Source organism: Gadus chalcogrammus, chromosome 5, assembly GCF_026213295.1.
Source record: "Gadus chalcogrammus isolate NIFS_2021 chromosome 5, NIFS_Gcha_1.0, whole genome shotgun sequence".
NCBI lineage: Eukaryota > Metazoa > Chordata > Actinopteri > Gadiformes > Gadidae > Gadus > Gadus chalcogrammus.
This window is the reverse complement of record NC_079416.1, coordinates 1,153,186-1,179,347: the sequence shown is the minus strand read 5'-3', so window position 1 is coordinate 1,179,347 and position 26,162 is coordinate 1,153,186. Positions and strand designations below refer to the sequence as shown.

At 44.8% G+C, this 26,162-nt stretch overlaps 1 protein-coding gene across 1 annotated transcript in view; it reads left to right on the top strand.

Moving 5' to 3' along the window:
• ccdc88c (coiled-coil domain containing 88C) overlaps window positions 1-12,038 on the top strand; it is a gene marked incomplete at its 5' end in the record, with an annotated part of 40,422 nt that extends 28,384 nt beyond the window's left edge. Inside the window, 5 exons of the mRNA XM_056590534.1 lie at window positions 5,890-5,973; window positions 6,184-6,282; window positions 7,500-7,637; window positions 7,781-8,025; window positions 8,198-12,038. Coding sequence (XP_056446509.1) covers window positions 5,890-5,973; window positions 6,184-6,282; window positions 7,500-7,637; window positions 7,781-8,025; window positions 8,198-8,977 — 1,346 coding nt within the window. The remainder of the gene's footprint in view (window positions 1-5,889; window positions 5,974-6,183; window positions 6,283-7,499; window positions 7,638-7,780; window positions 8,026-8,197) is intronic.
• Between the last annotated feature and the right edge of the window lie 14,124 nt (window positions 12,039-26,162).

The following is a 26,162-nucleotide window of genomic DNA, read 5'->3' as shown; positions in this document are numbered from 1 at the left end:
CTTGTTGTGGAAGTATCGTGACGTCCGAGAACCCGACGCAGTCTTTAATTCATAATATCATCCGGAGGCCCACACAATTTTTGGCTGTGATATTATATATTATATTGTATAGATACCTATACATTATATTATATTATTTAGATATAGGTATTGAGTTGCCAAACAGTTGTTGGATCTAATTTGCCACATTATGAACGTGAACATGCTCTGAATGCAGTAGGTTGTCTTAAAGCAGTTTCCTACACTGAGATTAACATGGAGATTAACATTAGTTTTGTTCTTTTATTGAATCTGCACAAGCCTATTGTTTGTCCGCCCTTACGGGGCTTGACATAATAAACCATGTTGTCCTTTCTGCTGTGAGATAAAGGTCTCTCTGACAAAAACTCATTTAGGAGTTTATTTGAAGTAAAAATTAAAGTGGTAATTGTTTAACATCACAAAGGAGAATAAAATGAATTTGTAACATTTCATGGGCACAAATTCTAGTGTATATATCTATAACATAAGTTCCTTCCAAGGTGAGACACAATAATATAGGTCTTTATACCCTTTAGTATTATGTTTAAAAGGGTAGTTCGGAATTTTGGACACAGGGCCTGATTCCCAAGTTAGCCATGGTGTTCTTTATCATTGGAGACAGTTTTCAACACATTTCATTCAGTCCTTCGGACTGCAGAGTTCGCTCGTGCTAGGCTAGCGCACGGCAACGGGCAATACTAGCCTGCTAATAAAACAGTCTTACCCACTCCACAGTACACCCGAGGTAAATCAACTCGGCAGATGTAAATATCTGTGTTGATAGAATAATGTTAGAAATAAAACCAACCTTGCATTGCATTGCATTTTGAGGTATCTGCTGTGTCTCAGCAACAGTGTTGTATTCCTGGTAGTAGTCTACGGCAGCGGCGGACTGATACCTAAGTTATATTCCGCTGCTATTGAGAAAGTAGTCCCTCAAAATGCGATGATTCATGCGATGCGAGGTTAGTTTAATAACATTATTCTATCAACACAGACTTTTACATCTATTGTCTGGCGTTATAATTGATTTACCTCGGGTGTACTGTGGAGTGGGTAAGACTGTTTTATTAGCAGGCTAGTATTGCCCGTTGCTGTGCGCTAGCCTAGCACGGGCGAACTCTGCAACTAGAAGGACTGAATGAAATGTGTTGAAAACCTTCTCCAATGATAAAGAACACCAAGGCTAACTTTGGAATCAGGCCCTATGTCCAAAATTCCTATCTACCCCTTTAAGTGACAGCACTGTGCCCACTTCTTCTCTCTAGAATATATATTTTTTCATTACATATACACCTTTTATGTTCGGTAATAATCTAAACAGTTCATATCACGATAATTACATTAATATTGACTCCAGTTTGTTGCTTGTCTCTTTTTAAGATAATTTCTTCTTCTGGGTTTACTCTTTACAGAATCGTATTGCATTCTGATTTTACTCTAATTGCATGTTTCCTTATAGTCTGTAGTCTGTCAATATTAACTCAATTCATTCCCATTTTCCCATTTCTCTTTATGCCTCTAAATTGCAACTCCGCTATCCATCGTGCTGGAATTTCTCCCTTTATATTCCCTCTCTCTATCTTATCTGTAATTTCTTATCTTCCTTTTGTCATCTTCCTCTCCTGTCATGTTCATTGTATTCCTATATTTTCCCCTTTTTATTCCGACGCTCCGTTTCTCTCCCCCTCAGTACCTTCCAACCTGAAAAGCTTCAATTTCCTGCGCAGCAAAAGTCAAGACAAGCTCCTCCCCTCATCCACCTCTCACCCTGCTATGCGCCCGCCACGCCTCTCTCTTTCTAGACGACTCCGACTGTGGTCCTCGGCTGACCTCCCCAACGTTGACATCATCACTCAACCAATCACTCCCGTCACGCCCATCACTCAGCCAATCACTGCAGGGGGAGGGCTCTGATGTCATATCCAGCGCATACTCCTCATCACGTTGACCTCCAACCACCAGACCCAAGAACACTAACTTCAATTATTTATTGAATTTATTTATTTTAGCTTTTGCAAAAATAGACACAGATATATGTACACACAGTACACATCGACAACCGACTTGAACTGAACGGTTTCAATTAAAGCACACTCAGGACCAAACCAGGTGCAAATCCTCAGCCAGCGCGTAGGACAGTAAGTAGGGGGGGGGGGGGGGGGGGGGGGGGGGGTTAGGTGTAGAATTGCCTTCCATCAATGTTGTCAATCAGCTGCTTTGGAGAACAAATATGTAATGCATTGGCTCGGCTGTATTCAGACTGAACGGCACCTCCGAGAGCTGCTCACTGGTCCTCTGAGAGCTGCTCACTGGTCCTCTGAGAGCTGCTCACTGGTCCTCTGAGAGCTGCTCACTGGTCCTCTGAGAGCTGCTCACTGGTCCTCTGAGAGCTGCTCACTGGTCCTCTGAGAGCTGCTCACTGGTCCTCTGAGAGCTGCTCACTGGTCCTCTGCTCACTGGTCCTCTGACCTGAGAGCTGCTCACTGGTCCTCTGACCTGAGAGCTGCTCACTGGTCCTCTGAGAGCTGCTCACTGGTCCACTGAGAGCTGCTCACTGGTCCACTGAAAGCTGCTCACTGGTCCACTGAGAGCTGCTCACTGGTCCACTGGTCCTCTGCTCACTGGTCCTCTGAGAGCTGCTCACTGGTCCTCTGCTCACTGGTCCTCTGAGAGCTGCTCACTGGTCCTCTGACCTGAGAGCTGCTCACTGGTCCTCTGACCTGAGAGCTGCTCACTGGTCCTCTGAGAGCTTCTCACTGGTCCTCTGAGAGCTGCTCACTGGTCCTCTGAGAGCTGCTCACTGGTCCTCTGAGAGCTGCTCACTGGTCCACTGACCTGAGAGCTGCTCACTGGTCCACTGACCTGGGAGCTGCTCACTGGTCCTCTGAGAGCTGCTCACTGGTCCACTGAGAGCTGCTCACTGGTCCACTGAAAGCTGCTCACTGGTCCACTGAGAGCTGCTCACTGGTCCACTGAGAGCTGCTCACTGGTCCATTGACCTGAGAGCTGCTCACTGGTCCACTGAGAGCTGCTCACTGGTCCATTGACCTGAGAGCTGCTCACTGGTCCTCTGAGAGCTGCTCACTGGTCCTCTGAGAGCTGCTCACTGGTCCTCTGAGAGCTGCTCACTGGTCCTCTGAGAGCTGCTCAGTGGTCCACTGTAGAACCTGTGCTGCTGTATATATTCTCTGATGGACGGAACATAATATCCTCTGCTATGTTAACTGCTCTGAAGCGCTAACACTTTAACCCTAATTTAAAGTTGCCATGCAAATATGAAACGCCGGATGGTGCATGTCGCACACTTCTGAAAATGTTTAGCCCAAATGTTTGAGTGCGGGAAGTACGCATACACAACCTGAAGGCAAAGGCCTTGCATGGACTGCTACTGCACTTGACAAACGGCGCATCAAGACTATAAATAATGCTGCAGGGCCATGTCTGGCCTCCAACACATGTCACACCTGCCTTAAACCCACATCTTCGGTAACCACTTTCAATCAGATGTGTTCCTTCATCGCCCAATGGTCAGTGGTATATACTGGGCAGTAGAAGCTTTCTCCAAACAGTTGTTGTTTTGATGAAAACGGAGGTAATCTTTCTGTTGAATGAGTTGAGCGTTAGTTGCCATGGCATCATGAAGAACCATGTGGTGAATGCTTCCTTTTATTTCTGTCAAGGACCTACGTGTTGTTTTGAATTGTATTCCCATGGCCGCTTCCCTTTCGGGTCTCTGTGATCTGAGCTTCCGTTTTGTAATGGGTTCTGTGTGTTTTCTTTGATCCTCTCCTCAATCTCCTTCTGCCTGCTTTACCTAATGATAACATGGTTTCAATCATCCAACCTGCTGTACTTCCGTCCGTCATGTCATAAGCTGTGCACTTCAGTCCTGCTTGGATGCAGAAAGTGCTTAAGTCCTGTATCCAACTGTTAATAGCTGTCTCTGTCTCTGCTAGACTAACTGTGGTCCTCCAAACATAAAATAATTGTTAACTGTTTAAGTGCAGACTTACGCTTTCCAATAGATTTTCAACCCACAGTTATTTTTGTTGCCATGGTTCTAAGCTTCTACCCATACAGTGCTTTGGGCCTAATAGTGCCTGGAGTAGGATGATAAAAACTGCTACATCTGAATCACATTGGCCCTCATTTATCAAACGAGCGTACGACAGAAAACGTGCGTAAAATGGACGTACGCTCATTTCAACGTTGAGCTTGGCATTTATCAATTTGAACGTGAGTGCAGGCTGCGATGAAATCTCACGTCAGGTCTGAGCTCGTGTACGCAAGTTTTTTTGGCGCAACATACGGGTATTTCAATGATGAATAGTGCAGCACAAGTAGCCCATGTTCAACATCTGTATTAATTACTAAATAAATTGGAATTAGCCCAGCCGTTCAAACAATTACAATCAAGTCAGGCCTAATTAAAAACAGTATTGCTATGAAAATAATTAGAATGTGACAGGTGAAATGTTTATTCAGCTGTCTATATTAACGAGTAAGGAGCTTTGCCAATAGGTGGTCGTGTCTCAGCGATGGCAGATCTGGCTCTGTTAAGGACCTCAACGCACAGACGAGAGAGTTTTTCGAGACCGCGCCGATTTTTTTAAGGAGGGCGATGAATGGCTCTTGAGTCGTTTTCGTCTCCCAAGGCATCTCCTGATGGAGCTATGCAATGCTTTGGAGCCACAGTTAAGGCGAGAAACTAGGCGATCAAGCGCAATACCTGTGCAGGTTTGCTCTACCTTGGGATTTTTGGCCACCGGGATCTTGCATCGGGAGATCGGGGACAGGTCTGCTATTTCCCAGCCAAGTATTTGCCGAACCATGCCAGCAGTTTTGGCAGCTATAATGTCCCTCTCCGAACGTTATATTAAATTCCCATATAATAACGATCAGCAAACTGGAATCAAACGGGATTGTTATGCTATTGCTAGGTTTCCAAATGTGATTGGTGCGGTTGATTGTACCCATGTGCGTATGAACCATCTATTAATGATTACGCGTACATCAACCGCAAAAGCTACCATTCAGTTAATGTTCCGATTATTTGCGATGCCAGAATGTCAATCCTGAACATGGTAGCCCGATGGCCTGGGGGCACGCACGATTATTTTATTTTCCAAAATAGCAACGTTGGGCATCGTCTACATCAGGGCGCACTACATGGTCAGAGTCATCTCGGTGAGTTACGCTGCAGTCGCACTGCACCGGCCTCCCCCCGTTTCTTGCTTGGCCGGCTTCACAGCCGCAACACGTTTTTTGGTGCTGAGCTTCATGTCGGACCATTTTTTCTTCATCTTATTCGGAATTAAATAACTTTAACGGAATGCAAACAATAGCATATATGTGAAATGTTTTAAGCTGGATAACAGAAGTTGTACATTTAATTTATTATTTAATTAATTTAATTAACAAACCTCTTCCGTAGCCCGACGAACATTGGAAACACTATTCACTGCAACAGTTATTTCATTCCATATAGCATTCTTTTGCTGGCCTTTAATGCCAGCTTTTAGGCTACCAAATAAAACCAGACGGTTCGCATCCACCAGTGACCCGAGCGTCTCCATTTGGGTCTCGGAAAAATTCCTCGATTTTACCGTTGGACGTTTCTCCATGTCGTAAAAGTTAGGGGCGAGACTTCTGAAGACGTGCTTTTATATGGGCGTGTTACGTTTATTACGATCGATCTCAGCCGCCGTATTTATCAACACCAAGATCCTTCGTACGCTGGGAGTGGTGTGATACGAAGGTTTCGTAAATCTCACGTGGGTCCTATCGTAAGATGAATCATGCGTTCAGATTTGCGCTCATTTGTACGTTTGTTTGATAAATGAGGGCCATTGTGTCTTTCTACAGGTTTGAGTGACAGGGGACGAGGCTTGTACCGTAATAGTACACCAGGGGGCAGCAATGAGAATGTAACTGAAGAAGAGGGACAAGGTCATCATTTTATATTTGTTTGTCCTTCGTTTCAACATTGGTATAGCTTGAGTTGCAAACTTGGCAGTTTATTAAAAATAGTAATGAAAATGTTGCTAACGTCTAACGATAGTAATGGATGTCGTAGCCTTCCATTGTTCACTCAAAAATTATAACAAATAGGAGAAGACAAAGTTTAGTCAGCTGATTGTATGGATTGAATCTTCTCAGGACAGCAAGCTCTCAGTTGTACTCCCAGCCAACCGGCCCTGGGCCTGGGGGGTAACTCTAGCTCCAGGCAGGCACAAGGAGCTGGGTGCAGGCCCAGAGGTAAGGCAACACTGCTTGTATTAATTTCTCTATTGTAGAGTTGCATTCATGGAGGAAGAATTGTGCCACAGAAAGAATGAATGAAGGACTAATAACTTACCCATTTAAAGACTTTTAATACATAATGCATTAAACTTATCAAAAATGCATTTTTATGGATCATTAAAGCCACCTTGTGGCCATATTAGAAAGTTGTATGTGGAAACTTAGAATTTTGGGGAAATCCAATAAATCAAGAACACTAAATCGAAATGTGTTTTAAATGCTAGCTGAGTTAATCGATTAAAGACAGAAAAAATAATGCATTGGGTTTTCATGGTTTCCAAAAATTATACAAGGTTTCCCCCACCAAACTCCCCAATATGGCCGCTAGGTGAATAAAGTCTACAGATTACACTCCATTTCCTTCATATTTTTCCACCAAGCTCAAGCGTACTTGCATATATGTTGAACCAGTGTTGAACTCATTCAAAGGCATACTCAAAAACAAATGAGAGCCCAAACACCAAAAATACAATTAATCTATCTCTGCCGCCCTTCTAAAAATAGATTTCCAAAACTCTGTCAACGTGATTGAAGTTTATAATTAAAACCAAAATATCTTGGAAAATAAATCCACACATTGTTAAAAGTATCCCAACATTACCCAGCCACACCTCTTTGTTGATACATGAGATCAACCTATTCCAATAATTGTAATTATTACCATACTGGTATAATTAGAGTGGGGGCCTCTGGTATAGCAATTCTCAGTATTGAAATAGTTATACTACTTTATCTCTTTTAAAAGACCTCTTTTAATAGCCGTTAATAATGTTTTTTAAATCCATAAATTTACTCTCTGAATGGTAAATGTAATACTTTTTTCCTTTATCAGTTTAATTGAATGCTCCGTAAGAAGCGCCTCTGATAACTGTTCTAAGAAAGCATGCATTAAACAGTGTTTTAATTGGTCGACTATTAAACATTCATCAAGCTTTTCTATGACCCTATTTGTCCTCAATCCTCCAACATTAAAAATGTTCGTAGTTTCATGTTGTGTTCAACAACCAAACACTGAAAGCCATATTAAGATTAAGATTGACTGATCTGTTCCAATAAGCGACAGAACCTTGCAGGGGCAGCATTTCCTTTTTAAACGTGTGTCCCTAGTTAAATGCATTGGATTTATGTAGGCTATTCCTTAACTACCATGTGGATTTGTGATTATTTTCCAGGTTTGGTTTTCAATGAGGACTTGCATCTCAATTCCCCAGACTCCATTTTGGGTCACCGTGGCCACCTGAATGGTCGTCCAGGATCGATTGACTTGAGCCACAACACCTCCGGCTCCAACTCCCCTGTCTACTATAGGGGTATACACAGTACCTCACTCACACAACCATATGTCATTGATTGTGATGTTATTTTTGGACTAAACTTTGTACATAACATTTAAAAGTCGATGATAAAACAATAGCCCTTGATCACTACTAATCAATAATCTCTCTCTGGACAGAGACCTCAGATCGCCATTGTCGCTCTTCCAGCCTCTCTAGCGACGATGTCATGGCTCTGAGTAAATCACAGCCCTCCCTGTCGCGTAGCTCCACCCTCCCTTATGACCACACCCCTCAGAGAGCTCAACCACAGCGGGGGACCTCCGGCCTCCGGGCAAAGCCTCCCCGCTCCTCCTCTCCAGGAAGTGAGATGGTGTCCCTGGAACAGTTTCTACAAGAGAGCAACATACAGTCCCCTCCGACGGTAACAACCTTATTTGGCCGTAAAACTGACGCATCAATTCCCCTCCGAATTTGGGCCATTCACTCTATATGCAAATCAACCACACCAATATAAGAAAAATATGAACTAGAATGAGCCAATGTGAACAATACTGAATAAGGTTCTATCTTATTTGAATCACCATTTCCAACAGGTCTCCACCGGCAGCAAGGAAGATTTGATGGCCGACTATTTCACCAGAAGTCCCGCCCTCTCGGCCCCGGCTGAGCGGGAACAGGCCCTTCCCACCCATTATGTCACACCCACCGTCCAGCCGGGCAATCAGAGGCCAGGCCAGACCGTTAAGCCTTTTCCCCGCCTCCCTGTAGGTCAAACACCCAGCCAATCACCGAGCAGGGCCTACAGCCAATCACCGAGCAGGGCCTACAGCCAATCACCGAGCAGGGCCTACAGCCTGGCCTCGGCCGACCTGCTCCGTTCCAACGGAGCGGACGTCTACCGTGCAGACGACAGCCCCCTGGGCCAACCGGAGGTCCTGCTCAGAAGACCAGGGGGGCCGACCAACGGCAGCCAACGTCCACTTTCTGCATGCGTCGCCGGTTCAGGCAGCTTACCGGGAGAGGGAGGGTGTCCGACGGCTCCTCTCCACCACTCATCCTCTCTCAATCTGCAAACGGAGAGGTACGCAGAAAGAGAGAGAGAGAGGGAGAGAGAAAGAGTTCCAACCTCCATCTCTACCACTTCGCTCTCCTATCACCATCGAGGAGAGGTTGCCATGGTGTCGCCGGTGAGGGCGGTCCAATCACCACGCTCTGATGACGAGCCCGAGCAGAGGGAGGGGCGGAGGGAGGGCAACGATAAAGGCGGTGAGATAGCACGGTGTGCTTCTGCCGAACGTCTCGATAGCAAACCAGCCTCCCCGGACCCCAACAACGACCCCCAGACCGTTTGGTACGAGTACGGCTGTGTCTAAATCCTGGACTCAACTTGGATGGTGTGCTGATCTTGTTGAGTTCTTGTCTTTAACTGGGGGGGTACCCTGCTACAACCCTACTGGCTTGGCTCTGTACGGGCTACTTAAACAACACCCTGCTACAACCCTACTGGCTGGGCTCTGTGTGGGCTACTTAAACAATACCCTGCTACAACCCTACTGGCTGGGCTTTATACGGGCTCTTTAAACAGCTTACCCCTGCATACAGAAAACTGCACCTGGATATTGTCATTGTACCGAACCGTACTGAAGATTCAATGAGCTCATCAAAATGCATTATTTTATTATATATCTGGAGTTCTTCAACATTCAGCTATTGTTGAACCTGGAGGTGTAAGGATGATTATATATTGGCCCTTCCTTCATACACTCTACATGACTCATTCCACATGGCACAATACGCCTACTAAAATGCTGAATGGCATACCGGAGTCCGTTTTGGTAACGCCGACGTGAACTTCCAACTGGATACTTGCTACTGACTTCTTGGGCTCGGTCGGCCATCCACAACGATCCACTGCTGGACTTCATTCCCTGCTCACTCTCGTCTTTGGAGAGAGCAGATACAAGGAAACCACCGTAGAGGATGCGCTGGCTTGATTGTTCTCAGTGCTTGATGTATCCTGACCTTACTTTCAAAGTTGAACTAAAGCTACCATTAAATACGCTGTGTGGACGTGTGCTCTCGACCAAAGATTTGCCATCTTAATGAACAGAAAGGAGGGGGAACTTTTAAGAAATATGCAACTAGAGGAAACTCATGTAATTTTGAGCTCCCCTCTGAAAGCGAAAACCAATGATGTGGTTATTGGTTTACAAACTAGAGTTTGGTGGTTTCACTGTGAAAACCATCACCATTTTCCATCCCAGTGTAACACTGGCTCAACACCTCTAAAACACAACATAGCAGGTTGCAGTTCAGTTTGGTTTGAGGTTTTCATTGTCAGGCCGCTAATGGGTAGATGGATAAAAATTGACATGACATTTTCTCATCCTGTGCGTTTGATGCTAATAACACAACTAGAAGATGGAAAGGGTCTGGCCAGAGAGAGAGGGATGTGCAGGAAGTTATGAGGGAGGAGGATACTTGGGTACAAAATTGGGAAGATGACAGATGGAGGAGGATACTGGGATACAAAGGGAGAGGTGACAAACGAAGGAGGATACTGGGATACAACAAGGGGGAAGAAGACAAGACGGAGGAGGCAGGGAGACGGAGGACTGCGGGAGAGGGAACATACAAGATTAATTACAATCTTATATGTTCCCTCTACTGTCTGTCTGTACTCCATCTTTATGACCTATCGACACTGACTAATACCACTTACCCTACCCTTATGTATAACACGGTGCCTTACAGTACAAACAAACACATCGTTCTTCATATGTCAAGCACCATCTTGGGAAATGTGTGGCTTGACTAATGCTTGATGGACAACCCCCACACACCGTTTTGAACTCGGTAACATCACTAGGTCGTTTCACTGTATTGGTGGCTATAGAGAAGGTTATAAGAGGGATGCATTTACACATGTAGGCTGAGACATGAGTGTGAAGTGTTTTGTTTTAACGGCAATCAAATAACATTAACTACAAACTACAGCGGAACCACAGGGAGAACTCATGATTATGACCAACATAATCCACTGGGCACCAATTCAAGAAGCTGCATTTCCACACGATTCTTTTGTTTTGAGTCGTTTGATGTGGTGGGTTATCTGGTTCAACTAGGAATGCTCCGATTCCTAAAGAGAGGTCCGATTATCAATAAAGGTTGTTGATGAACTTTCAATGGCCTTAATGTTCCTTTGGGTGTGCTACAAATGAACTGTGAAACTCGCATGAAACCACACCCAATATGTCCTGATGAACTGGACTATCAGGAAATGTACAGTGGAGTACTTTTGATCTGATTAAGCTTTAGCTGCAAGTAATAAAAAAATATTCATATTATTAAAGTAGTCAAAGCATTTATGTTAAGGTACATTACCTTATGCAAATATCAACCAATATTTTGTTTATGAAAAAAAGCTGAGGGTATTTTTGTTTGTGTTGTCCGATTATTTGTACCACTGGGAATGTTAACAGTAGTACAAATTTGTAAGAATGTACAGTACTTTAATACAATTAAATAAAGATACAGTTGAGTATCATGCTAAATCTAGTTTAAGATCCCACTGTTTGTAAAAAGAAAATGTCATACTTTTGTGTACTTTACAATACTAATTCACATTTTCTCAGCTCGTAAACTGGCCCATGTAAAACACATGCGTGATGAAATGGTGGTGGGCGACTTGCCTGTCTAACCTGCTATACATGAATGTGTGAAGCCTGAGGATTGTTGTTGTTCTTCTCCCATTTTGCACTTGGACCAAGAAAAAGGTCCAGCCGGGGAATACAGTGATGACCCCCGAAGTGGGACTGTGTGTGTGTGCGAGTGATTTTGTGGCGTGAATAAAATGTTTGAGACTTTATGAAACCTCATGTCAAGTTCGATGATCATGAGACGGATGCATTTTTTACCAGTTTTTCGCAAGTGTCCTCTATTATTGCTAGCCAAGAGGGTGTGTTGCCATAAATCCTGTGGTCTGCTTTTTAAGAATCGAGCCAAGAAACCAAGCTTTCATTAGTCTCGATCGCAGGATTTATTCTGCACAAGGACATTTATTACAAATCTTGACTTTGACTTTATGCTTATAACATTGAACTGACTCATGAACGACTGACATCAACTTCAGAGATATGCAACTCAATGGTATAATAATTGACCGCTGGCAAATGAAGTGGATTTCTTTGCCGTCTTTCGTATAACTCCGCAAGTAGTAAGGTAACTTATCAACCCCAGCGTACTAGGTTGCTAAGCAACAACAACTTATTTAGCAGACTATTTCTCTGCTGATCAACAGTTCGAATGCTGGTAACAAACACATTTTAAAAAGACACCGTGTGAAGTTATTTTTTCGTTTTGGCAAGTAGCAGTGTAATAAGTGGGATAATGTACAGAACGTCGCCGGTCATTATCGAAAATAAGCCCCTTCATGGCGAAGCAAGACACCTCCGCTTTGCGTCGGTGTCCGGTTCGCCCTGTCGGGGCTTATTTTCCCAATAATGACCGGCGTTCTATAGGCCTACATTATCCCTTACATAACAATCAGTATAAACATATAAAAAATATGTATATGCCGATTGCTTCTTTGTATTATTGCTTGAAATGTCCCTTTATATCAAATAACAAAGGTATTCCTTAAAACTCCATTTAATACAGGGGGGGGGCACTGATGCCCAGTGTCCACTCCTCTGGACGGGAAGGGGGGGGGGGGGGGGAGGGGCACTGATGCCCAGTGACCACTCCTCCCATAAAACGTTGCTGCTTAAAGTCCCTATTATCCAATTTAAGAACCTGTGCAGATTTTGTACTGTCGACCACATGCGGGTCCCAATACTGTACATGTAGAACTCTGCTCTGTAGTTAGCAGATACTCTGCACCATGTAGTTAGTAATTAAAATGTATTTATAAAAGTACATTTATAACAGTTTGCACTGACCAAAGTGCTGTACATAGTGCATTCAGTAGGCAAAATAACATTAGAATAAAATACAAATAAAAGACATGAAACCGGACATCCACACACAACAAAGGCAGTAGTGCAGAGGTCAGATATTTAATGGAAGGGGAAGGCAAGGTTGTACAGATGGGTTTGGAGCCTTGATTTAAAGGCATAAATGGAGGGGGCATCACGTATGTCGGTTGGCAGCTGGTTCCACAAGCGCGGAGCACCTACACCGTAAGCCCCTGTCACCTTTTTGTTTCAGTCTGGAGCGGGGGATGTAGAAGACCCTTATTAGAGGATCTAAGGGACCTAGTGGCTGAGTGGGGGTGTAAAAGGTCTGATATATAAGATGGGGCCTTACCATTGATGGCTTTGAACACCATAAGAACAGTTAAAAATGATCCTTTGTTGTACTGGCAGCCAGTGATGGGAAGCAAGAACGGGAGTGATATGCTCCCACTTTTTTGACCCAGTCAAAAGTCTTGCTGCTGCACCCTGTGACGGGTCCCGGTGTGACCAAGGAGGAGCCACTGGTCGGGGGCCAAGGCGCTCGCTAAGCTCATCAAACCACGGAAGGAGAGCGGCAGCAGGGACAAGGATGAAGACTGGGAGAGGGCCAGGAGCGCCCCAGACATCCCCCTGCCCTCGCCACCGCCCCTGCAGGACGCAGCCTAATTGTCGAGGTAAAGTTCCAATAATACCCTAAAAGACATTCCAATCTCGTCGCGTCGAATCCCGCTCGTTCCTAATTCGTTATAATCATATGACTATTGTACATTCATATCGTCCGAAAAATGTCCAGATCCTTATGCAAATGAATAATAATGTTGTATCAAATATATCGTATTGTAATGAACAATGATAAATATAGTTAGCACCCAAAATCGTATTTATTTTTACTGTACCGTACTATACTGTCGCACAAATATGTGAAGATATGGGAATTAGGCCTGTCAATTCCTTAGCCAAACTTGGCCATTTGCGATGATGAAGACAAAGAATACACATTTGATGATTATTGTTATTTATCTATAGTTTGAGTTCAGATAACCCTGCCTTGTGTAGATATCAAAAGTTGTAGATATTTGAGTGAAATTGGTGCAATGCGTGATCCTTACTCACTGTGCTATTTTTGTTGTATAATAGTTAAAAAATATAATAGTTATCTACCAGTGTATTTTCTTGGCCCGACGTAAGGGATGATCTTCTCGCCCAGAACATCCTCTGCAAGACTGTTAACAGCGTGTTTTCAATGCGTGATCCTTACTCACTGTGCTATTTTTGTTGTTAAATACATTTCTTAATATCTGTGCATAATTATGTTGTCTTGTCTTGTTTTTTTAAATGTTTCTGTTTGTTTAAATGACTATTGTCTTATGTAATATATGTTTTGGACCCCAGGAAGATAAGCTGTGCCCTATACCACGAAGCTCGCTGAACATACCCAGGCTTTCTTGGGAAAACCTGGCTCGACAGAGCCGCAACTCGCAATCAGAGTTAAATGGTACCACGAAGCTCACTTTAGATTCAATTAGTTGAACCAGGTTTTCCGCTTTAGGTTCAGTGCGCGTTCACGTGAAAGGGGCGTTTTTTGCGTCATTTTTCTCACCTTTACGATAGATCAATCAGTCTATATGCGTTTAAGTGAAAATATTCTGCATATTGTTTGTAAAATAACTATGCCAAATGCAGAATTGTTCACCATTAATCCAAATAGAATGATGATGATTTAAAAATGCATAAGCAACGTCCATCCTGCCTTATTCTATCATTTAGGGAATTCACTTTAAATACACCCTATTTAAGAAATGTATGGCATGTTTTCGACTGCTGTGAGGTAGTGGCTCTAGCGTAATGGATTGGTATAAGACCCGAACGCCAGCGACCGGGGTTCAATTTCGCCGGTCTATCATCATGCAATTTACCCCCATAGATGTGGTGCCAGCACGGCCTTGAAAATATGGCTTCAAGTTCGAAATAAGCACAAAAATATAATTTCATAAGCTTTAGTGAATAAGTATTCCATATGCATGAGAATTAGGACTTTTTAAGCTTCACATACATTTGCATTACTTGTGAGTCGAACACCCCGGGCAGAAATTCAAGACTGACGCGCTACCTCCACTCCAGCACACTGTCACAGAGACACAATGCGCAACAGTAATCATTGTCTACATAAGGTCCAAAAGGACGATCAAATAACGAACACCCTCTGATGAGAATCTGTATCTCTCATGAAGAACCCCAATTTCGTTGTTTGCACAATGACAATAAAGTCTGAAATCTGAATATCGTCAGACAATGCCAAGGGATCGGTTCTGTCCCGTAAAACCCTCTGTCTCCGGAGAGACGCCTGTACGAGAAGTGCGCCGGGGTCCACGGGAACACCCACAAATGGTGACGCCATTGTCAGAGGAGGGGCTAGGAACCTGCGCACGCCGATTTAAGTAGCCGATCTCCGGCTAGACTAAGCCGAAAAACTGCTCCCGACCAGGTTTGGTTGCGAGCATAAGTCACCATGGTGATACAGCGACGCTAAAAGAGATCGACTTTCGTGGTACAACTAACCCAGGCTTGGAGCTCAACATACCTCGCTAACCCTCTAAGCGAGCTTCGTGGTACAGGGCCCTGGTCGTTAAGGCGTCAGCTTATGGTGATCCTTTAATAAACTAAAGCTGGAGGCGAAATTTCAGCCAGTTTCAGTTATTTTAAAAGTTTAGGCAATCAAGACCTTGTGTTTGCTTAATTTAACATACCTTTTGGTGCTCTCCACACCGGGTGCCACAATCTTAGTGGCCCTGAATCGTCCCTGTTTCAGGCAATATTGGTGACGTGGCGGGTAAACGGTCTTCCTCTTGTCAAACTCCCCCAACGCCTGCCACAGGGTGATGATCTGGGCGCACTCCTCTCCAGTCAAGGCCAGACGGTGGCCTCTGAGGCCAAACAGTACCTTTGCCAAGTCCTGCACAGCTCCATACCCCTGAATATTGTCAGGTCCAACAGAATCCTAAAATGAGAAATAATTGTAGAACTTTTGATAGCAGCAATGAATACTATTAATTATATGAGAGCACAGATAAAACAACTCAGATTTTGTTTACAAATGTAAATATACATTTAAAGAAGGGATTTTTTACATCATGTGGAATGGACTCTTCAACTGCTGGAAGATCCGCCGTTGCTACGGTGCAGGACGCAGGACGTGTTGGTGCTGGTGATGGAGGGACCACAGAGGTCGTTGCCACGGTGCAGGACGTGTTGGTACTGGTGATGGAGGGACCACAGAGGCCAGTGCTTGAGAGGAGGCAGCAGGTGTTCGTTCCGTCTCGGAGGTGTGGACAGTGATGTCCTGAAACTCCTCAAGTTCAGCGTGGCGTTCATCCACCTCTACAGAAAAATCTGAGGTCTCTGACTCCTCAATGGCCAAATTGTAGTCCTGCAGAACTTTACCGGTTTGATCATAGAGATATTCCACTCTGATAAGCTCACCTTTAAAATATAAAAACACTGACAATTAGATAATATACCAGGATTTTATATAATAACTTATGGTATTTGTAAACTTGAAATTGTCACAAAGAAACAACAAATATAATAGTTATCTACCAGTGTATTTTCTTGGCCCGACGTAAGGGATGATCTTCTCGCCCAGAACATCCTCTGCAAGACTGTTAACAGCGTGACGGAGAAGATGGTTGTACGAATGCTGCTGCTCATCTATTGTCGTCGCTGCCACAGCCCGGTCCTCATTCGACCTCGCAAGTCCATCCAAAAGATACGCCTGGAAGAAGGTGTCACCTGTAAAAAATAAAAAGATAAATGTCTGGGATCGTACTTCAGGATCGCACTCATCCGGGCCGAGTTGATCAAAGGGACTCCCAGAGTGTCACGACCCCTGTCTCCATCATAGGCCTGGATATGGCTTTCAATCAGAGCCTGGGTCTCCTTGGTCCCGCGGGTGGTTCTCCTGCAATGCAGTGCTAGCTCGCTTCGCCTGATACAGCGCATCACATCAGCCTCGGATGGATGCTTCCGGTCAGCTACTAGCTCTGCACGCTTGGCCTCCTTCAGAGCCGTCAGGTCATCCTGGTCCCACATGAAGATGCAGTGGCTGAGGCGACTCATGAAGCTTGCGTATAACTGATGAGAGTCAGTAGTGCAACCCACAGCAAACCTCCGCATGAAATGCCATATGTCCAACCGGATGATCATCTGCTCCCACTCTTCAAACATCCTCCTCAGAAGAGTGTTGCCACAGCAGTCCACAGCAACATATAGCACTTCGGGAGGAGCCACCCGAGCCACTCTGTATCTCCTAATGAGGCCCTCGATCATTGGTCCGAGACCATAACCTTCGCTGGCAGTGAGCACGGACATGATCACCTGTCCATGCTCATTGCCAACATTGGTTGCCCAGGTAGCGGTGCCATAGCTGTGTCCTGCCAGCTTTCGGGCAACCTTTTTTGTGAGTCCATCTTCAACACACGCCCACACTGTGACGTGATGGTTGCCTTGGTAGGACATCCTGGGCATAAACCTGCATCAGCCACCGATGCTTGGGGACAGTAAGCATGACAGGTGCAGGTTTAAATGTCACAGGCAGGATCAGGCCCGACGTGACAGTACTGGCAATTCCCTTGCAAGCTGTCAGATACTGGGCTGTTTTCTGCAACCAGACCTCAGCATGACGCTCCTGCAGCTTCCGTTGGATCTGGCTGCTGCCGTTTCCCAGCCCTCGCTGACGCATCAAACTTGCTACCTCAACATCACATGCAAGTTTAGATGTGAGGATGCAAGGGAACTGCACCCTGTGGCCAATGTCGAGCTGACCTTCCGCTTGCATCGTCTGCAGGCCAGGTACTCAGATGCAACAAAGTACATCTTCCCCACAGCCACCACCAGCCTGATCTTTTGATGCAGGCCAGCTGAGGTCAGAAGTTTTTTTGTTGCAGTCTGGATGCGGACAGGTCAGCTTGACTTGCCACAGCTTTCGTGGCATCCAGAGCAGCAGGGGATGGCCAAAGTAATTTTCCAACAAAGGAAAATCACTGGTCTTCAGTGGCACCTGTGGAGGATACCACCAAAGTTTGTCCACCCTGCTAAAGTCCAGTTCTGGATGCCCCTGTGTGGTCCAGCTGAAAAGAGCCTTTGACATCCACCTCTGGTCCACTTCAGGCAACGTGTGTGTCCAGCCGGATGGAAGGTAGACTCGTTGTGCTGGAATTAAAAACAAAGAAATAAACACATAAATAAACAAATTCAATTTACATTTCTTTTTCACAGGAAGAGGAGACAGAGACAGAGACAGAGAGAGAGTGAAAAAGAGCGTTCTTCACACACATTGTTGTTGTTAAAAAGCATCTCTTTACTTAAAACACAGCACAACTGTCGAGTCACTTGCACAACTCCAGCCCCTCCAGTCTAAAACTCTGGCCCTCTTAAAGAGCACCAGAATGGGTGTGGCTCAATTAGCCTATGAGCCACAGCTGCGGACTATCACGGCTAACCAGCCAGACAGGAGCACGTGAATCTTTTCAAACATGTTTAAAAACAGTGAAGATGCCATTCACATCTTCACAGACAGAGACAGAGACAGAGACAGAGACAGAGACAGAGACAGAGACAGAGACAGAGAGACTCTCACAGAGTAGAGAGGGGATCTTTTCCTTGGCCAGGAGCTGGCACTTGGCCAGGTCCTCCTTGGCCACCAGTCTCAACTGTTTGCCCTGTTTCACCAGTGACTGGTGGCCAAGGACGTTCCTGTTGAGGTCTTTCATCAGTTTTCTCAACTCCCGGGTGACCATGACCAGCTGGCCGTTGGTCACTCGGGAGTATTTAGCCGGGGTATCGCGGAAGTACTCCATGAAGGAGATGGCCTGGCCCACATACAAAACGAGTGTGGTCGGGGCCAGGCCAGCGCAGCAGGGTAGCTGTAGAAAGACCAGGCTGTAATTAGTCATATGTTTTGAGTACTACATCATTATCATCATCAAAAATTCACTACTTACGTCTTTATGAGGGGGACATTGCAAAAAAACTTGGGAAAGGAATTCCCAAGTCCAATATTTGATGGAAGGCCAGCCGAGCGTCAAGAATTTGAGGAACACCTTTGCTCGGCTGGCCTTCGACACGCTATTCTCTTTCATCTTCTTTGTCCCTTTCGGGCAGAAGAGGTATTTGCCATACTCCTCAAGGTAAGTGTCTGTAAAGATGCAACACATGATGAGGAATGTAGCTTGACAACACTTGACACACCTGCCCAAATACACAATGTGTTATTTCTTACCCATGGAGGTCCCAAACTTTATGTTCCTCAAGGTTGAGCCCCTGCTCTTCCCTTTGAGGAGGGACATGAACACCGGTGAGGCCGACTGCGCGAAAAAGAAACATAATTAACACCACTTTTGCATGACCGCATGTCCTCATTGGTTCTACACTTGGTAAAGATTTGTAAAATTATTGATGAACTAATCCATCCCACTCACCACATCCCTGGTGCCTCCTCCTCCTCCTCCATCCTTCTCTTCCTCCTCCTCCTCCTCCTTAGCAGCAGCAGATTTTTTTTGCAGCTTGCTCTTTTTCTGGGTAGAGAGAAAAACAATAACAAGACATGATTAAGTTACATACTTTGGCCTTGGGCAAAATGATTATGTATTACACTAATCAATTATCTTCTCACCCCAAGAGTGCCAAATGGTAGTTTGTGCTTGACCGCTTTCAGGGTTTGCTGCTCCACCTCCTCCTCCTCCTCCTCCTCCTCCTCCGTGGCCGGGGGCTTCCTCCTCCTCCTCCTCCTCCTCCTCCGGGGCCGGTATTGGGGCCGGTATTGGGGCTGCCTCTGCAGAGAGAAAAAACAAACAGCAAGAGAAAAAGGACAGCAAATTAATGACACTGTAATGTAATTTATTGAAATAAATAGATCATGGAAAGAATGTATAAGTGCTATGTATTTTTCATTCACTCACAGTACGGAGGTCTGCCAGCTCCCTTTCGAGCTCACGGACCCGGAGGCGGGCATTGACGCAAGTGCGCTTCGTGCACATGCTTACTCCCGCCTCCGGGTCAGACTGCTGCGCCTGGTCCTCTGGCTGGTCAAGTGTGCTGACCATGGTGACTCATGTCACAGTCCCCCTTCATTCCTCCTTTGAATGTCTAGCTGTAAAACTCTCAGGCCCCAAACCCACTATCATTGTCACCATTTACAGACCACCAAAAACCTCAGCCGTTTTCCTCAATGAATTCTCATCACTACTTACATCTGTATGTGCAATGTCCCCCACTGTTATCCTCCTTGGTGATTTCAACATCCACATTGACAACCCATCCTGTACTTTTGCTAATGACTTCACATCACTTCTGGACTGTCTTGGCATCACACAACATGTCAACCTCCCAACCCATAACAAAGGTCACATTCTGGATTTAATCTGCTGCACTGACATCACTCCCACTAACCTTGATGTCATTGATTTCCCCATCTCTGACCACAAAGCTGTACTTTTTGACATTCATACCCAACTACACAAAACCAAGGAACAACGGACCATCTCCTTCAGAAACATCAAACTTATCAACACCACAGACCTCTCCACCATGATCAGCTCCTACCCCAACCCTCCCCCAGCTTCCTACCTGACTGACCTGGTGACTCTCTACAATCACTGCCTCTCCTCCTCCCTCACCACCCTGGCCCCCCTGAAAACCCGCTCAGTCTCATTCACCCACACTGCTCCCTGGTTCACTCCTCATCTGCGCCAGCTCAAAGCCACTGGTCGTCGACTGGAGCGACTCTACAATAAGACTCAACTCACTGTACACCGCCAAATGTATTCGGACCACCTCCATCACTACAAGAATGCCCTCACCACTGCCAAAACCTCATACTACTCCAACCTCATCAACACTGGTACAGGCAACAGCAGAGTCCTCTTCTCAACAGTCAGCCACTTACTTCAGCCTCCTAAATCTCTCCCTCCAGACATTTCCACCACCCAATGCACTGCGTTCCTTGACTTCTTCAGCTCTAAAATCAACACCATTCACCAACAACTGGCCTCATCTCGCACCCCCTCTGATGACCCACCCTGGATGATCACCTCTGGCCAACCTCTCATCAGCTCCCTCTCTGACTTCACCCTAGTAACAGAACAGACCGTTTCAGAATTCATCCGCAAAGCCAAAACCACCACCTGTCAGCTCGATCCTCTTCCCACCTCCCTTGTCAAAGCATGTCTTCCGTCCATCTCCCCCATGATCACCAACATAATTAACTCCTCACTAACTACTGGTACTGTACCCCCCACTCTCAAGCTGGCTGCCATCACTCCCATCCTAAAAAAACCTGGTGCTGACCCAACTGACCTTAACCATTACCGGCCCATCTCCAATCTCCCTTTCATCTCCAAAACACTTGAAAGGGTGGTTGCCGCACAACTACAGTCCCACCTCGACACTAACAATCTCCACGAACCGTTCCAATCTGGCTTCCGTCCAAAACACAGCACTGAAACAGCCCTAGTCAAAATCACCAATGACCTCCTCCTTGCAGCCGACTCTGGATTACTCACCATTCTCATCCTCCTCGATCTCAGCGCAGCATTCGACACCATCTCCCACCCTCTGCTCCTGGACCGCCTAGCTGGTATTGGGATCACTGGTGCTGCACTCTCCTGGTTTACATCCTACCTCACCGGCCGTCAACAATTTGTTCAACTAAGCAACCACAAGTCTGGGTGTTCAGGTGTCTCACTGGGTGTCCCCCAGGGGTCAGTCTTGGGTCCACTCCTCTTCACCACTTACCTCCTCCCGCTGGGCACACTCCTCCGTCAACATGGGGTCCATTTTCATTGCTACGCTGACAACACACAGGTCTACATCTCCAACAAACCCACCGCTGCCATCCCCCCCACCTCCCTCATCACGTGCCTGGAAGAGATCCGGAGCTGGTTGAGCAGGAACTTCCTGAAACTCAATGGAAACAAGACCGAGGCCCTGCTCATCGGATCCAAATCCACCCTCACTAAATCACAACACACCCCAGCTCCACTCATAATTATCGATGGATTCCCAGTACCCTTCTCCTCCAAAGTAAAGAGCCTCGGCGTCATCCTGGACAACACCCTCTCATTCGCACCCCATATTCACAACATCACCCGGACTGCATTCTTCCACCTCCACAACATCGCCAGACTCCGCCCATCACTGACCCAATCCAGCACTGAAATCCTAGTTCACTCATTTGTCACATCACGCATAGACTACTGCAACGCCCTCCTCACCGGACTCCCCACCAAACTCATCAACAGACTGCAGATCATTCAAAACTCAGCCGCCCGGATCATCACCCGCACCAAATCATCTGACCACATCACCCCTGTCCTCATTCAACTTCACTGGCTCCCAGTACACTACCGCATCCAATACAAAACCCTACTCCTCACCTACAAAGCTCTCCACAACCTAGCCCCCAGTTATCTCTGCGACCTCCTCCAAGAATACACTCCCTCCCGCTCCCTCCGCTCAACCTCTGCTGGACTACTATGTATCCCCACATCACGACTCACTTCAATGGGTGCCCGGTCATTCAGCTGTTCAGCACCCAGGCTCTGGAACTCCCTCCCCCCACACATAAAACAGTCAGACACCATTACAACCTTCAAGTCACAACACAAAACTCACCTGTTCAAACTCGCACACAACGTCTAACTGATCACTGTTTTGATTGTTTTTTTTCTTTGTTTTGTTTTGTCTTGTTTTTGTTTTATTTATTTATTATTGCTTATGTTTATTTATTTATTTATTTATTTTTTCCACAATGTCTTGTTTTTTAAAAAATGTATGATGACTATATGCTATGTAAGGTGACCTTGGGTGTCTTGAAAGGCGCCTCTAAATTACATTTATTATTATTATTATTATTATTATGGGTGGATGGGGATCAGTGGCCCTCAAGGCCGCCAGCTGGTTAATTGCTGTAGTGCGCTTGAGGGCCTTGATCTCCCGATCCACGTTTACCTTGGGAAGCTCCAAATGAGTTCTCAGGTGTTTCACTACATTAAGGAGATAGGGCAAACAAAAGGGAAGGGGGCAGGGTCCGCCGGGGATCAAAGTCCTGCCTGTGGCCAGGAAGTTCAGGATGCTCCTCTCCCGGACGTTCTGGAGGGAATGGATCTCCCTGAGATGTTTTGCAACAAAAGATAAGACTTTCCCGCAAATGGGACGTTCCCCAATTGTCTGCGGTTTTGTCATCTGTAAAAGTCAAGAGATATTAGTTAAATACGTAATGGCTTAACTAAACTAGATAACAAATGTATATTTGTTATAATGAATTAAAGATCAGATCACACACAGGCATTTGAGGGCACTATCACGTAAATTGGTTAACTTGTGTATTTGTAATAATGGATTAAACCTCACCAACTAGGAAGCTGACGCGCCGATATTGTTCAATAATTAATAATGCAATAATCATAATAATAACCGAAGATTCAATACATCTCGGAGGACAGGCTGAGGCCTGGGCACGTGCTTTTTAATAATAAAAACAATAGGGATCCAACCTGTTGGCTTGGACCCCTAATAATAAACGGAGATTCTGTCCATAGCAGAGGACATGCCTAGGCCTACGGAGAGCACACCTAATAACGGTCTAATCATAAACTGTAAAGAATTTAAGTCATGCATTGTTCACTTACATTTGACTCTTGTATAACTTGGTAATAGTTGTCCGTCTGTCCGATGCTCCTTCTACCCGACTTCCGCCGCTGCCCTTTAAAGTCTGATCAAACACCCGGGGGCGCGGCTAGGGATCACGCCACTAACACGTAATCGCGTGAATGGATTAACTTGTATATTTGTAATAATTAATTAATCCTCACCAACTAGTAAGGTGAAATTACGGTGCCCCTCTGGTGACATGGGTGAATATTTATTAATTCGTGGCCACAGAATAATAAATCATGGCCACACAATAACAATTCGTGGCCACAGAATAATAATTCGTGGGCACTGTTACGACCCGGCTCGAGGGAAGTAACATGAAGTCGACAAACAAGGATTAAATATAAGGAAACCGTGTTTATTGTTACTAAAGGTTAAACAGACTGGTGAATGGGAACCATGCTGCTGGCCCTGGCTAGAGACCGAGTGAGTGAAGCCTCCCAGGCTTTAAAGGCAACAGCAGGTGCCAGGTAACGAGGAGAAGGAGGGGCTGAAGGAGGAGCTCCGGGTACTGCAAAACATGGAGCAGATCTGCACATAACAGGCACACATTAATAATTTGTGCCCACGCAATAATAATTCATGGCCACACATTAATAATTCATGCCCACGAAATAATAATTCGTGGCCACACAATAACAATTTGTAAATTATATAAGCAAGCAGCAGCAGCGCCATTGTGCGAATGAGAACGTTTTAGACTCAATCAATATAAGGTCGCGGGGAGACAGAGCACTTTGTTTCGTTTGTTTTTATAGTAACAATATTTGGCCAAAACATTACTAAGAAACAAAATAGTTCATCAATGCAGGCACGAAAGGTGGGGTGGCCATTGGCCCTGCGGCCACATCAGGCCCCCAGGATAGGCGCATACTTCCGCAATCCACCAGTGCTCAGAGGCCAAGCCTGGTATTGCAGCTGTTTAAGCTGGCTGTGGACGGGGGTCCGTCATTTCATGTGGCCCAGAAGTAGATATCGCCGTCCACTCCAATACAAGTGGGGAACAGGATTGTGTCTCCGCAAAAAATGTCTGGATATCAATCAAAGGCTCATAATTATATTTCTACCCTGTTCTAAAAAAAATTACGTTTTTTTTTTTCAAAACGCCTCCTCAAGCGTTTTATTAGCAGTTTATGTTGGGTGGGCAGCTGAAAGGAGTCGTACTGAAACAAACGGCTCCTTGCTATGGACCTATTTTGAAGTGCACGGCTCCATTAACTTCCGAATTAAATTAAATTCCGAATTAACTTCCATTAACTCCATTAACTTCCAAAGTCTGAGATTTGTCCTTTTACTTAACATGAATGGCGTTGAACACGGATATATAACACACATATCATTGAAAAAGCTGTAACAGGCATGGACGTATTGATTACCTGAATGATTATGGGAGACCTACGTAATTTTCATAATATTGTTAATTGTCTAATATTAACATTTCAGTTGCGTTGGTAGGTATTTCATTTTCATTTGCTTGTTTAGCTATGTATGACAGGGTTATGGTTAGCTATGTATGACAGTTGACAATGTTGGTGTATTACAATTCATTATTTGGGTAGGCTACTCCAACTTCGTTGCTGGTCGATATGTAAACATTTACTTTTATGTAAATTATTGATTGCATTTTTCGTAAATAGTTAGTTGGAAGGAATCTGTTTCTTAAGCAATAACATTGAACTGAATTTTTTAGGCCTACATACGTTTACTATGTTACTATGGTATTATATGGAGCAATCTTACATATTTATGAAGTTTCCAGATCAATAAAGTTCTATCTCTTTTTATTTGAACTGCCTGTATGTCCTCTTGATTATAGTATTACAGTGTGTACCTTGGTTATCAGCTATCATAGAATGGTGTCCAAATGGCTGCATGTGTAAGAAATAGGATTTGAACCAAGTGTTACAATAAAAAAAGCTAGATATAGAGTGGGTGACTTTATCAGTATACTCAATCGAGATGGGCACAATAATAACCGCTCTTAGATGGGTTGTAGATACTACGTTTTATAACAGATAATTCAATACGTGAAGATTTGGTGATAGAGGTAAAGCATCTTCTTTTAAATATTATAAGCCTTGGTTTAGTTATTCAGTTCTGTTGGATTCCAGCCCACCATGGAATATATGGCAATGAAATTGCTGATAAATTAGCTAATAGATACTAACCTAATTAGAAGAATTTAACCTTAAGTATATATATTTTTTATTTTTATTTATTCATTTATTTTGTTAGTTTGTTTTATTTTGTTTATTTTGTTTCGTCAGTTTGGTTTTTTCTTTGAATTTATTTTTATGATTTAAAGTATCATTTGCCAACGTCCTTGTCACAAACTCCTGTGTAGTAGTCCAGTAGGTGGCGGTATATGGGGAAAAACTATGATCCTCCACTAAACTAGAAGACGAAGAAGATCTCTGCATCCGGTACGTCACGGACTAGGTCACGTGTCTTGGCCCCATAACGCGGAAGCAAATCGCTCCTGTATGTTACCCTGCGCCACTGAGCGGTTTGTATAGGAATGAATGGGCGGCCATTTTCCAGTCTGTGGTCCATCCTTTATTATGTCCATGGGCCACATAGGTTCCAGCGCCTGTGTTATGTGGCCACGAATTGTTATTGTGTGGCCAAGAATTATTATTGCCTGGGCACGAATTATTAATGTGTGGCTCGGGCTGATGAACATTAAATTGTAACGTAGTTTGAGAAGTAAAAGAAAGACCAATCGTCATGTCGGACTGACCTCACGATCATTGTCAACCATAAAACTTTGTTTTCCCCAAAAATCCTGTCTTCTGCCTTTATGTTGGGTTGTCCAAAGGCTGCTGATTTTATGTTTGTTGGACACCGTAACAGTGTGTCACTATGTTATAGCCTGGGCCCTGTACCACGAAGC